General features: G+C 38.3%; 1 protein-coding gene across 5 annotated transcripts in view; it reads right to left on the bottom strand.

Moving 5' to 3' along the window:
* Positions 1 to 13,909, bottom strand: part of RUFY3 (RUN and FYVE domain containing 3) — a 78,808-nt gene that overhangs the window by 52,499 nt on the left and 12,400 nt on the right. For 2 of the 5 annotated variants that reach the window (XM_035004850.1, XM_035004853.1), the window contains exon 1: positions 11,689 to 12,782. The exons of 2 other annotated variants lie outside the window; for them this stretch is intronic. In XM_035004850.1, coding sequence (XP_034860741.1) covers positions 11,689 to 11,866 — 178 coding nt within the window. In that variant the 5' untranslated portion in view covers positions 11,867 to 12,782. Of the gene's footprint in view, positions 1 to 11,688; positions 12,783 to 13,909 lie in introns of those variants that run through there. One more of the 5 variants, XM_035004852.1, reaches the window with a different exon arrangement.

Below are 13,909 nucleotides of genomic sequence, written 5' to 3' on the forward strand. Positions count from 1 at the left end.
GTATCTCTTCATCTGGCTGTTCAGCTGTATCCTTTTATCATATCCTTTAATAAATGGCAAACATACATGTTTCCCTGAGTTCTGTGAACTGTTCTAGCAAGTAACTGAATCTAAGGGGAAAGAAGTCATGGGAACCTCTGATTTGTCGCCAAGTTGGACAAAAGTTGTGGGTAACCTGGAGATCTACTACTTGTGATTAGTATCTGGAGTGGGGGAGAGTCTTGTGGGAGTGAACCCTTAACCTGTGGGATCTGACACTAACTCCAGGTAGACAGAGCCAGAACTGAGTTAAACTGTAGGGCACCCAGCTGGTGTCACAGAATTGCTTGGTGTTAGAACCTCTCACACCAACACACACACACTTGGTGACCAGAAGTGTTAGAAGTGTTCTGTGTGAAAGGAGAAAGACACAAGAGAAATATAGGCTTTCTTAGTATAGCTATCAACACTTGAGCCATTTAATACTTAGCATGTATGCTGAGCAAAGGAGTTTACTAAAGCAGTTTGTACAGAAGTCACAAATAGAAAATATCGCTAGACACTGCCCTTGAGGAGAACGAAGTAACTGTGACATAAGGTAAAAAGGGACTGGTATTACAGAGATAAGATAAAATAGATTCCTAAGTCAGGTGAGCAGCTATGTGACGCTGGAAGGCTAGGGAGGACATGGGCTGATGGGGACTGAGGGGATGAGGCAAAGGGGGCCTCCCCACATCAGTAGACCCTCTGCCGCCTTGCCTGAATGGCAAGAAATAATAATGAGGTGTCTGATACCCTCAACTGGGAAGCTTGCTGCTCACAGGACTAGACGTTATGGAATTCTCAGATGAAATGTAGTACACAGCCTGAGTTTTATAGCTCTAAGGAGAAAGAGAAATCCCAGCAGCCTTTCACCCCAGAAAACAAACTCCAGCAATCACAGAAAATCATGAAATTTCTCATTGTACTTTTAACAGTAAAATTCATTCTCTTCTGCTTAGGATATTGTCATTAGCTTAAAGAAAAAAAAAAACATAAAATACAATCATGCAGTTTATAGCTGCTGTATCAACTGTCCTAAAAACAAACAAAAAAAACCCCCACACAACTGTTTCCTTTGGAAAGTTCAGATCTTAGTATTGTGAGAAACCACAACCAACTGCAGTAGCGAAAGACAAAAACGAGTTGCAAAGAAGTAGCCAATATGAAAGTTTACGATACCATGCTGTTAAAATTTTTTTAATGTTTATGGCAGCTTGGAAATGTGTCTAAAAAACGAAAATATCTTACTATTTTGACTCAGAAACTCCACGTCTAAAAAGGAAAACTGGTAAGGTGTTCAAATTATAAAAATAATGATGTACCCAAACTGTCAGTGGTGGCCAAATTTAGAAACAACCTAAAGGTTGTAACAAAGAAGTCAAAGAAATTATGGCATATCCAAAAAACGGAAGACATTAAATGAGGTGATAACAGATTTCTATTTACTGATGTGGAAAGATACTGCAGAGGAAAAAAGGCAGGTCACACAACATAGGAATGGTATGATTTTACATGTAAAAATCTGTGTGAACTTATAAGTGAACTCTGTATATATTAATAAAAAAGAAAATCTGGTTACTAAATCTTATCTGTGTTTATCAATAGGTGCTAGAACTTCAGGTGAATTCTATTTTGTGTTTTATACTCTTCTGTATTCTGTAACTCTTACAGTGTGAATATATCATTTATATAACTAGAAAAATAGTTGTTTTCATAAGATACATTATGTACATGACAATAACATAGACATTTTCTTAAAAAAACCTCCATTATTTTCAGCACACTGACATATATATTTTATTTGGGAATATTTAGTTATAATGAAAAATAAATAATTACTTAGGGGCCATTTGTCAATAAATCTATTTCTTTCTCCCTCTACACATGTGCTTCTAAGCTCATCAAATCTTTTTTTTTTTTTTTTAAGATTTTATTTATTTATTTGACAGAGAGTGACACAGTGAGAGAAGGAACACAGCAGGGGGAGTGGGAGAGGGAGAAGCAGGCTTCCTGCTGAGCAGGGAGCCCGATGCGGGGTTCGATCCCAGGACCCTGGGATCATGACCTGAGCCGAAGGCAGACGCTTAACGACTGAGCCACCCAGGCACCCCTCATCAAATCTTTGTTTGTTCTCCAGCAAAGTTCAAATATGAAAAATTGTAAGGAACAGTTTTTCATATTTACTCCTCTGTACTCAAAAGCACCTCAGGGGCGTCTGGGTGGCTCAGTCAGTTAAGCGGCTGCCTTGGACTCAGGTCAGGGTCCTGGGATCAAGCCCCACATTAGGCTCCCTGCTCAGGGGGAGTCTGCTTCTCCCTCTCCCTCTGCCCCTCCCCTGCCTTCCTGTTCTCTATCTTGCTGTCGGAAAAAAAAAAAAAAAAGTACTTCATAGCAGTCATAGTGGATTGGCGGGGGGCTGGAAAAGCCATAATGGAAAACTGTGCCTCATTATACTTTCTACTTCCCCCCAAAAAGCTGGCACTGCCAAAAAAACAAAATACAGCACAATGAAGAGCAGAGACTATTGTGGGTACTTTCAAATCACATCACTTGCCCTTTCCAGCCAGGTCTCATGGGTACCCAAGGCTGGGAACCCGACACCTTGAATTCCAATCTGAGCTCCATCACTGAGTCGTTATCTAACCTGCTACAGATTTATGTCTGGAAAATGGTAAATATGTCCGTGATCAGGTTATGAGAAATGACCTTCTGGCGCTGGAAGCTGATAACCCAAAGAAGAGTTAATGTAAACTCTGTTAAGAAAGGCACAAATTAAAGGTTAAAGAAAAAGCTTTAAGAAAGGTCCAGAAAGGCTTACCAATAGGGAGGAAAGATGGTAAGTCACTGTGATTAAGGACAATGCCCTGAAGCGGACACCAGGGCAGGGGCATTAGGAGGTGGGAAGGAACTGGCCAGGGAAGGAGAAAGGGGATTTTATGGAGAGCACGTTACAGTCAGTTCAGAGGCATCATGTAGCTCTGCTAATATTTCTCTCTCAGACAGGAGTTTATAAAACTTGGGCAAAACTTACCTTGAAAGGGTGACTAGCCAAGCTATTCCACAGCAGAGCAACAAGAAGGGATGAACTTTGTCCAAAGAACTTTGCTCAGTAGGCTTGTGAGATGGCATTGAAAGCTACCACCTCCACACTTTGAGAAGTTCACAAAGACTGCCTTGTGCACATGTAATCACAACTTGGAGAACGTGACAATGGAGATCAGAGGCTATCCGGGCTGGTGGCAGCAAATGTTCCCGTAATCCAACCAAGGGCAGATTACAAAAGGACATGTGCCATATCAAAAGCATAGAACAGTAACAGGATTCTGTGAAAACCAGAATCCTAACAATTCGGGTTTTATTTTCTGAACACTTCTGGAAGGGATAAATCAAATGCTGTAGCGAATGTACCCGAGTCTAGACCCCGTGGGTCACCCTTGTGCACGGCATGCAGCTTTCAGACAGTTTTGAAAACAAAGCATGCCAGTAAATAAACACAGGCCTACGACGTGGAAAAACTCAAAACGTCTCTTAGACATACAAAAAAATTAAACTGACGATAGAATCTGAAGCAGTAGCTCTGCTTTTGGGCAATTGCTCCTTTTCATGGATATGTAAAACTGTTATGGAAAGTACTTAATAAATATGAGTCAGATGGATGACTGCACACCTGTAGTTTTCAAAAAGCTTTCCGCTTTTTAAAAAAATAGCATTTTTTCTGATTATAGTAATATATCCTCTTGTAGAATATTTGGAAGACATAAAAAAGCATAAAGATACCATAATAATCACCTGTCATTCCACTATCCAGAGGGAATACTTTTTACATTTTTGGTATATTTTGTTTTACTTGTAATGAATGTGTACCCCTTCCTTTAACACAAATTGTGACCACAGTGTATGTAGTTTGGGAGACAGCTTTTTAAAAATCATATTCTAAACAATACCCTATGCCATTAAATATTCTTCCCCAACACCATTTTTAGTGCCCGTTGTATAGATGTTCTAGAATTTATTGAGCCATTTTCCTGTTTGGCTACTTGAGTTGCTTTTTAAGGTTTTGCTACTATAAATCATAAAACTGCCTTGAATCAGTATCTCTGATTGTTTCCCGAAGATGGATGTCTGGTATAATCACTGAAACTTAATTTTTTGAGGTTCTTGATTCACAGTGATAAAGTGATTTCCAACAAGACTGCACCAATGTATACACCTACCAGCAGAGCCCACCCATAAGTCTTCCTGCACTCTCATCAGCACTGAATATTATTCATGGATATATTAGAAAACAACAATAACAAATTATTACATTATACTAAACTTCAATTTTCTAAGTAAGATATAGTGAGTCTGGAATAGGAAATAAGTGACTAAAAAATTAAAAAAACTCAAAAAACATCAATTGTGTGTAATGGAGGGAAGGTATTTCAATAATCTTTCCTTTCACCACTGATTATTTGGTGGGGTTAGGAGGTATTACTGAGTTCACCCAAAGTGTGTTGGATAGCTACCATAAACAATACACAGTACCATGAGGCCTTCTGAAGGATGCAAAAGAAAAGTTTTGCCCCAAAGAACTTTCTACATAATTTCATAAGTGAGGAATCACACAGATTAAAATTAATCACTGGAGAATGATTCCAAGCGCATTCAATCAAGTGGCACAGACAGTACCCAATGATTCAGGAAATGAAGAGTGTTGCGCATGCTAGAGAAGGCCTTGTGGATGAAGGAAGTCAAGGGGCCTTCCATTTCCGGATTTGATGTCAGCATACAGAATCTCAAGAGGGAGTAGTGTAATAGCAAGAATAATCAGGGTCCTGGTGAAGTGAGAATCGACCAGGTGGCTGAAATCGTTAGGTACTGAACGGGAGTTTGAAAAAAAACATCAGATAAGTAAAATTACCCAACGAAGGGCATGGAAATACTTGGCCTTTCAAGACTAAGGATTCAATGTAGTGACTATTTCAAACAATCCATAATCACGAATACTCCTCTTACCACTATTCTCTTTTCCCATCATTTTGTACATCTACTTGAGAAACATTTTAAATTTAGCACATAAAGGTGCTTGCTGCCTGCCAGCCAGGTCAGTTTCAGCAATGTGCCCTTTTTGCTGTTTGGTGGTATCTGTGCAATCATGTAAATATTTTCATGTACTTCATAAAAATGAGTGGAAAGAAGAAAATGAAAACAAGTGGATAAAAGCTAAGATCTCCAATTTAATTGATGGCAATCACCAAGCACACCCCAAATGACATGCTTTGGCCTCATTCTGACATTCACTGGACTTAAGCTGGCCAATGCTGTGAGCAACTGTGTACAAAACTGCTGGAAAGATGTAACCAGAGAAGATGCCCTCTGTTACATGCAGGTCTGCTGTTGGACTTACATTCAGAGTTTTGGTATTGGAGTGTCCCAAGCAGGCTGAATGGTGGCTGCCTGCGTTTGAATCCCGGCTCTACCACTTACTACATTCCCAAGTGTCAATTAGTAAAAGGGGGGTAATAATAACACCTAGGCTCCAAAGGTTGTTGTAACGATTAAATGAGATACTACATACCTATTACTTAGAGGAAACAGTTCCTGGCACCAAAATCACTGCTCGATAAATGATAACATCCCCTCCACGACAACCCCATCACCCCCTTTTCAGGAGTACTCTACATGTAATAGAGTAGGCTGCCTAAAACAGGGCTCTGGTATAAGAATGAAAAGTTTCCTTTCATAAAGACTTCTTTGGCAATTTTATGAAGAATGAATCAGTATAGGAAGAAAAATGGGTTTGGAGAAAAGGTGAAAGTAGGTGTAGGAATCTAGATGTGACATAATTAGTTCCTGGTAGTTTTAGAAATGAAAATGAAAAACAAAATTAAGACTTCGTTGTGGAAACAGCACAGATATCCTTCCTTTATGCCCCAACACACATAGCACTGTTTGTTTAATCGTAACAGGGAACTGTAATAGCCAGAGGCCTTGTGTGTACACAGGTGTTGCGTTAAATGCAGAAAAGTTCATTTATATAGTTCAATCAAGTGATACTTTTGATATGATTAACATGTTCACTTATGAAAATAATTGCAGCCTTGATTTTTCATCAACTTCAATTAATTTCACATAAGAAGCATCAAGCATTGTATGCTTATAATTTTCTCAGTAAATACATGCTTATCATCAAAAAGATAAGGGAATGGTCACATATAAATAAGTGAAAATAGGAAGTCTGTTCACAAATTTGCATGTTACTGGTGCTCAATATTAAGAGTAATAGCTGTCTTAAACTTTTTACCATTAAGAATGGCTTTTATAAATGCATGACCCCACAATTTTGTTCACTGTCAGGATTTAATAGCTTATTACTGTTTTCCCTACTTCTGATAAAGAATTTTGTTACAAGAAGTGCTCAACAGCTCTAATTTAAAAATGAAACCAGCTACAAAATAAATTTGATACTTTTTTATAAAATAAAAGAGTAATAGTTGTTTGGTTTTTCTATTAATTTGGAGAAATGACTATTATTAAGTCTTATGTAGGAGGGCTATTAAAATTCATATATAATCTAGTATATACTCATTTTATTAAAGTATAGGAGTAAATGCACACACATAATACAATGTATTCACTGTTAAGACACTTCAGATTTTATGGTTAAAAAATTAACGTTGTCCACAATCAGAAGAGAAAAAAAATCTATTTCATCACTACCGCTAACATTCTGTTACTAGTAGAGCATGTGGCTTTATTAATATTTCTGGTTAAAGAGGTGAAAATTACATGGAAAGGAAATTTGGAAAGTGGCTAAAAATATATACTGATAATCTTTCAGTTCTGGCATTTGGGTCTCTGAAAGTACTATCTCCTCACCACTCCCACTCCCCCAATTCCCCTTTGCCTCCACTTTATGCCCAGATAACTCCTGTATACATTTTAGGTCTTACCTCAAACATTACTTCAATTGGGAATCTTCCCTGGAATAAGATTTTTTACTCTGTACCACTGTACTGCAATGACTATTATTTCACTTGAAGTACCCCACTCCACACCCCCACTTGCCAATAAGTCCAGAAAATACAGAGGACTGGACTTGTTCACTATGCTGTACCTTACGACCTACTGTAGTATGGTGCATAAATTCTAAGTAGGATACTTAAATGTATGCTGAATGAAGGACCAAGAGTTTGTATGATAAAACTGAGTTTCTTAAGTATTATTTTTTTCCTTTGGGGGGTTCTAATGGACACTAAGGATTTTTCTTCCAGAAAAAAAATATACAGATATAAAATTTTATGTATGATTTTTAGGATCAAGGATCCCAGGTTTAGAAGCCCTACACTAGGCTTTTTTTTTTTTTTTTTTTTTTTTAAGATTTTATTTATTTATTTGAGAGAGAGAAAGAGAGGGGAGAGACTCAGAGGGGAGAAGCTGACTCCCCACTGAGCAGGGAGCCTGATGTGGGACTCAATCCTGGGACTCCAGGATCATGACCTGAGCCGAAGGCAGTAGCTTAAACCAACTGAGCTACCCAGGCGCCCAGCCCTGCACTAGACTATAGTGAATTCATGCTATGAAGTTTCTTGGTAAATAGCCATTTGGCTTCCCCTGCCAAAATGCCCATTGGGACATGCACTTTTTACATGAAAACATTATGAAGTTCCCCAAGCAGGATAGGGTTATACTAGGGTGCAGTAATATTAATGAGTAAAAGTACATTAGTAAATGTCAATGGGGTTATCTCAGCACCAGACATTTCCCATAGTCACTGAATAACACTTTCCATTACATCTATTTTTCCTTGCTTATTTTTATCTTATCAGTAGAGTATTCCCCATTATATCTTAAGCGTAAAGTATTTCCTATTGAATGGAAAAACCTGATCACAAATCTGCATCCATAATTTGTACCCAGACTGTCCTCTAGGAAATGTGAAGGGCTATCAATTTCTTAGTCCCCAGAACTGGACTTTGCATGGAGGGATGTCCAGTAAATATTTCTACCAACAGACTGACCAAAACACATCCTCGCATATAAAGCAGCATCATTACTACACTTGCAGATGTTTCAGATAAGCTCTCTCTTCATACATTACAGTAAAATGCCAGCTCTTGTAAGGAACTAGTACTAAAGCAAACTGCAAGTACCAGGGACACTGCACAGTTATGCAGTAATGGCACGTATGAAGTCCACCATCACATACAGTTCTCTACAGTAACCTGGAAATCACCGTGTCTGCCCAATAGATCTCTTCTTCCACAGTCTGTCTCTTCTTATCTGTATTTGAAAAGGAAGTTTCCCAAGTCAAAAAAGTAACTTCAAAGCCTATAGCTGTCTTTGTAACCAGATGGTATATTTTATTGTATTAAATTGATCATCTGTGTGCATTGTCTCTCAACGTCGGATTCCCATTCTTTAAAAGGTTACTAGGAAAATAAGTATTGCTTGATAACTGACTTATATTTTTAACGAATTATTTTTTTGGTTATGGAGGTCCAAGAAAGGACAATGCTAAAACGTGAATTTAAGCTTACTTACTATTACTTTAGTCTGTCTGGTAAACAACTAGTTTAGCCTGCTCCAAAAAGTTAGCTATAAAAAACAGAAATATACATTAAATTGGTAATGTATTTAAGAATGTGGTGTGGCTCAAACTGTGGCTCCATGAATAACTATTACACACATAACTAACGTTTATAGGGTGTTTTTCATTAATTATCTCACTTAATCCTCCTAACCTACAATGAGATAGTTACCGCTCCTAACTACTTGCTATTCTCCAGCTCAGCCAGCTCACCAGGTACTCCTGGAATTGTCCCCCCTTCACCCCACGTCTGCCTGATGATCGCCTAGTTATGTACAGTGTCCAGCCCAGTTTCACTCATTGAACGAAGCCCTTTTCGGAACCCTCTCCTCTCCTGTGGAATCAATCCTAGGCTCTTGTCTTTAGGGGAAATCTACTTACAATCATAGATTTGTAGATTTCCTCCTGGTTTTAAAAAAAGTGTACTGGGGGAAAAAAGTATACTGTGGGATGCCTGGGTGGTTCAGTTGGTTAAGCATCTGCCTTCGGCTCAGGTCATGATCCCAGGGTTCTGGGGTTGAGCCCTGCATTGGGCTCCCTGCTCAGTGGGGAGCCTGCTTCTCCCTCTGCCTGCTGCTTGTGTTCTCTCTCACTGACAAATAATAAATAAAATCTTAAAAAAAAAATAAAAAAAGTGTACCGAGAGATCACCTCCTTAACTACCAATAAGCACTGGAATAATGAAATGAATGCTTCTATTCCCATGTATTTAAGGGTCAAGCTAGGCAGAAACTCTAGGTCTAGGCCTATACTTTAGGCTGCAGAGTGAGAGGTGGGAGCTCTGTTTTTAGAAAACAAAAGTTGGAAACTGCAAAGCTTCTATTGCTGAGGGCACACACAATCTATATTATCGTCTTACAAGGGTATATGATGCTTTTTGCCCATTTTCTCTTGTGGGAGTCAGGATGCCTCATTGCAGGAGTTGTGTGGTCAGATATCTTTCCCTCTATGAGTCAGCTGGGAAGTACAGTATGAATACTCCTGTGTGTCCAGGCACCAGGTGCTCCATTTTGTCAACAAGGTGAGATTCACATTATCACTGGCCTGGCGATAGCTAAATTATACCTAAATAATTATCACTGGTATTAATATTAAAGCAGACATTTCCTGAGTCCAAATGACTGTTCAGACATTCTGAGTTAGCTAGTAGAGCAAGGAAATAAAAGCCCTGTAAAGCACCACCTTGTTTCCTAGATCACTAAACCTACAGACGCCTTCCTGGGCCTGGACTTTCTTTTATTATTTCCATTTCTAATCATTTGAAATTGTTGTTTCTCTTGCCCAATTTAAGACAAAATTCCAAAATTCAATGACAGCATTTCCCTATTTTCCTCCACACCCTCTATAGTTGGTTCTAAGGTGTTGGGAACTCCCTATTTGTCTATTTTCCTTAATCAAAGGATGTGCCACCTAGAGCTTAGGTTGCAGGCCACGTACATTTTCCATCACAGATTGCCCCTTGAAGGATTCATACAGCACCACTACAAATGCTTACATGAACCGAACAGCTCACTTTTGCTCAAAGGAATCTTGTTCTAGAAACAAATACATAGTCAAAGTACTAAAATTGTTAAAAATTATTTTTCAGACACTGATATACTAGGTTTTATAATTAAAGGTGTATTTCATATTGCATTACTTTCAATATGGATGAGAATATTTTTGAAAACCAAGTATGCAAATTGAGGCATTTGCTAAAAGACTTCTTGGTAGCCTTCTAAAAATGTGTTTTTCTTCCCTCAAGATTCTTAAACCTTTGGAGGCTGTTTTAAACAATACTGGCATTCTATGGAATTCCAGCTGATGTCTTCCAATCCTTGTGCATGTTCTGATTCTGAGACTTAGAGCCACAGGAAGCTGCCCAGTTGACAAACCAATTGTTAAAGGATGCAAAGGGTTTTAAAAACGACTTAAAGACACACCAAAATGAATACTTTGTGTTCTGAGATATTAATCCGCTCTAAAACTTTCTCAAGGCTAAGCCCAACTGGGAAAATAAAATCCTTTTCAGAATAAAGGGTGAGATCTGAGTCATGGTAAGATTGCAATATAAGGTCAAGGGCAAGGAATCACTTTTCTCAAACCCAATCTGCTATGTGCAGCTCACCTTACGGTCTCTATTCTGGAAATATGCCTAAATATCAGGCAGATGTTGATAAAGAATTTCTCATTTGTGAGCATTTCTGTCATTATTTTAAAGCTAGAGAATAAACACTAGCTAAGAGGCCACTCCATAAAAAACAAAAATATTTGCATCTAGGACTCAAACTAATTCTCTTCCTTATGGTATTGAGTTAGGAGAATTAAGGGGTATAAACTGAAAACCTCTGATAATTTAGAAAAGGTTCCAGGAGAAAGTCACAAGTTAAGTAAGCGACCACAAAAGTCTCAAAGGTATTGACTGTGGAAATTTCAAATGGGTCATCACAGTTACCACAAATAACTTATAAAAAGCAATGGCCAATAGATTCCATGGGAAGGGATTACCTTATTAATCATTTTTAACCTTTTAAGGCATTATCCTTTTTTAAGCGTCCATATTCATTCAAAAAGCACTGAATGTAAAACCGCTTTCTCATCTATAGTCCATATTATTAAAAACAGATAATGTCTGACCAAATATTTTCTAGATATCATAGCCTGCTTAACATTATACTCTGATGCCCCTTGGTAAAACACCGAATGTTTCAACTATGTCATGTACAATCCTACAGTCTTGCTGTCTTAACTTACTCTATTAAGAATTACTGCAATTTCCATAATATTTTAGTATATAATCAATACTAATAGCTTCTTCATTATTGATTAGGGCCAAATGTGGTAAGTGACCTCAAATGTTCTTTTTAGAAGGCATAAAGACAAAGAGCTCTAAATAGGCATCAGCATCTTCTGAAAGGATACCTCAGGGGGCAGAGAAAAAATATTTTTTCCCCCAAAAGTACAGAAGGGCAACTGGGTAGTAGGTAAGGATGAAAGATTTTCATGGTTGCTAACAGGTTAGAGTTATGGGTTCTTCCTACCTCTCCCTGACCCTCCCAGCCTACTGTAACAATGAGGACGCTGGTGAGATACTAGTGGATAGGGTCTGACCATACCTTCATGGGTAGGCTCTGGGTCAGGTGTAAGTGAGATGTCATCCAGCTCTCGCAGGCAGAGCCATTCTCCGTCCATAGACACTCGGAATTTGCAAAGGTAGATGGTCTCCATGGCAGCCTGTGTGATCTTGTCAGTGGTGGGGGTTGGCATATCGGTTGGAGGCGTCAGAGCAGACATGATGACTCAGCTGGGACCACAACACACACTCACACACACACACTCACACACACACTCACCCCAACAAAAATAAATAAAACCTCCTCACCAAAAAACCCCAAATCCAAAGCTCTGGAACAAAGCTCTCAAGAAAAGGGGTGGGGGAGATGAAAACAAATCACAAGGAAAAATGCCTACGGTTTAAGAAGCAATTGCTCAAGATAAACAATTTAATACTATCTTTTCTCATAGATAGTTCCTACCACATAGCAAAATAAGATGATGCCTGGTCTTCTCCTAGCTTCTCTCCTTTTATCTTCTCTTCCCTACCCCCTCCTTTTTCAGCTGAGCTATCGGCTTTAAATCCTGCACAGCTGATGCCACCTTAGCTGGCTTTAAAAAACTGGCCTCTGCATGAGTAAGTGAAAAATCCTCCTTTGTGCAGGAAAAAAACAAAACAAAACAAAACAAAAAAACAAAAAAAAAAACAACCCTGAAAAATAAACCAATATTTTCAATTTAGCTTAAAAAAAATCCTGAACTGCAGAAATCACTTCCAGGATCTGCTCAGATGAGCCGGGATGCTGAGTTCTAATAGGATTGGTTGTGCGCAGTAAGCAGGGTGTTGACCAAAATGGCTGACTAATGAACTGAACTGAAAATCCAGGCTCATGTGACCAGCTGCTCTGAACATGGGGCGAGCAATTCCCAGGATGCTTTATAGATGCTGCTGATGCAGGGAGAGCAATTAGGCTGCTGCTCTCATCCTGTACAACCCACTTCCAGACTGTGCTAGTCAAACTGTGATCAGACATAACACAATGCACATATCCTCATCAATTCCCTCACTCTGGGATAAAAGGGCTGGATAATAGGAAGACAATTAACACTGGGTAATACTCCACAGGAGAGATGATAAAAGAGACAGATGAATTTAACAAGCACATAATTCACCTCTAATCTTTACCCTCATATACCTAGCTATTAAAATTCTTTACTCCGCTAAAGGTGGTGTTTTAAGAAAAAGCAAAAACAGATTTTCAAGTTAAATATCATACTCTTAGGCATTTATAATTTCCTTCCCCAAGGTAAAAAACCTGACTTTCTAGACTGGACAGAAGTGCAAGAAAAAAACTTGACGGTAAAAAAGCAAAATCCTTTCCAATTAATGGCAACCCCCCCCCCTTTTGATGTTGCTGTATTTACCAAGTTTCTGCATAAAGTATGTATTATGTTTCTAATCAGAAGATAAAACTATGTTTATTTTTAAAAGTCTCTCATTCTAGGGATTTCCTAGTTAGAAGGATACCTTGATTTCTGAGAACTAAAAAAAAAATTCTCTGTATTATAATTATATTTTATATACAATACATATATATGCATGCTATGTAACATTTAAATATAATATTAAAATTTCATAAATGATTCATCCTAATTTGAGACTGAGCTCAAAGAAAAAAATGCTAAGAACCAGACTCTAGATAAACAGGCATTTCTCAAAGTGGCAGAGGGAAAGCAAGCTGGTACAATGTCAAAATGCATATACATATATGATTATTTACAATTAGGAAGAAAATTAGCAAGTTATTAAGGAAAACAAAATATCCCAGGTTTATTCATTTCTATTTAAATCTCTTCCACCATTCTCCTACATCTGGACCCAGAGCTATTCATTCATTCATTTATTCACTCAGTAAATATTCACTAAGAGTATTCCACATGCCAGGCAGCAATCCAGGCACTGGACATGCAGCAGTAAGACAAGATCACCTCTTCAAGGAGGCAGAATTTATGTATCCAAATACTGAACACAAGCCTTCATTTAACCCATTCACATTTAATTACAGGTTGATTCCCTTCTAGCCATATACATTTCCATCTTATACATTAAAACCGTAAGCTATGCAATACTTCAAAACCTTATAAGCAGTCATTAAAACCTTTAAATGAAACTTACACTGAATAGTTCCTGGAATCACAATGCCAAAGAGCCCTGCCTATTTGTACATCGGCACCAAGACTGTAAGTCACTGATACATTCTTAAAATATAGAATGGTGAAAAC

Source organism: Mirounga leonina, unplaced genomic scaffold (assembly GCF_011800145.1).
Source record: "Mirounga leonina isolate KUSES-001 unplaced genomic scaffold, KU_Mleo_1.0 Mir_129, whole genome shotgun sequence".
Lineage (NCBI taxonomy): Eukaryota > Metazoa > Chordata > Mammalia > Carnivora > Phocidae > Mirounga > Mirounga leonina.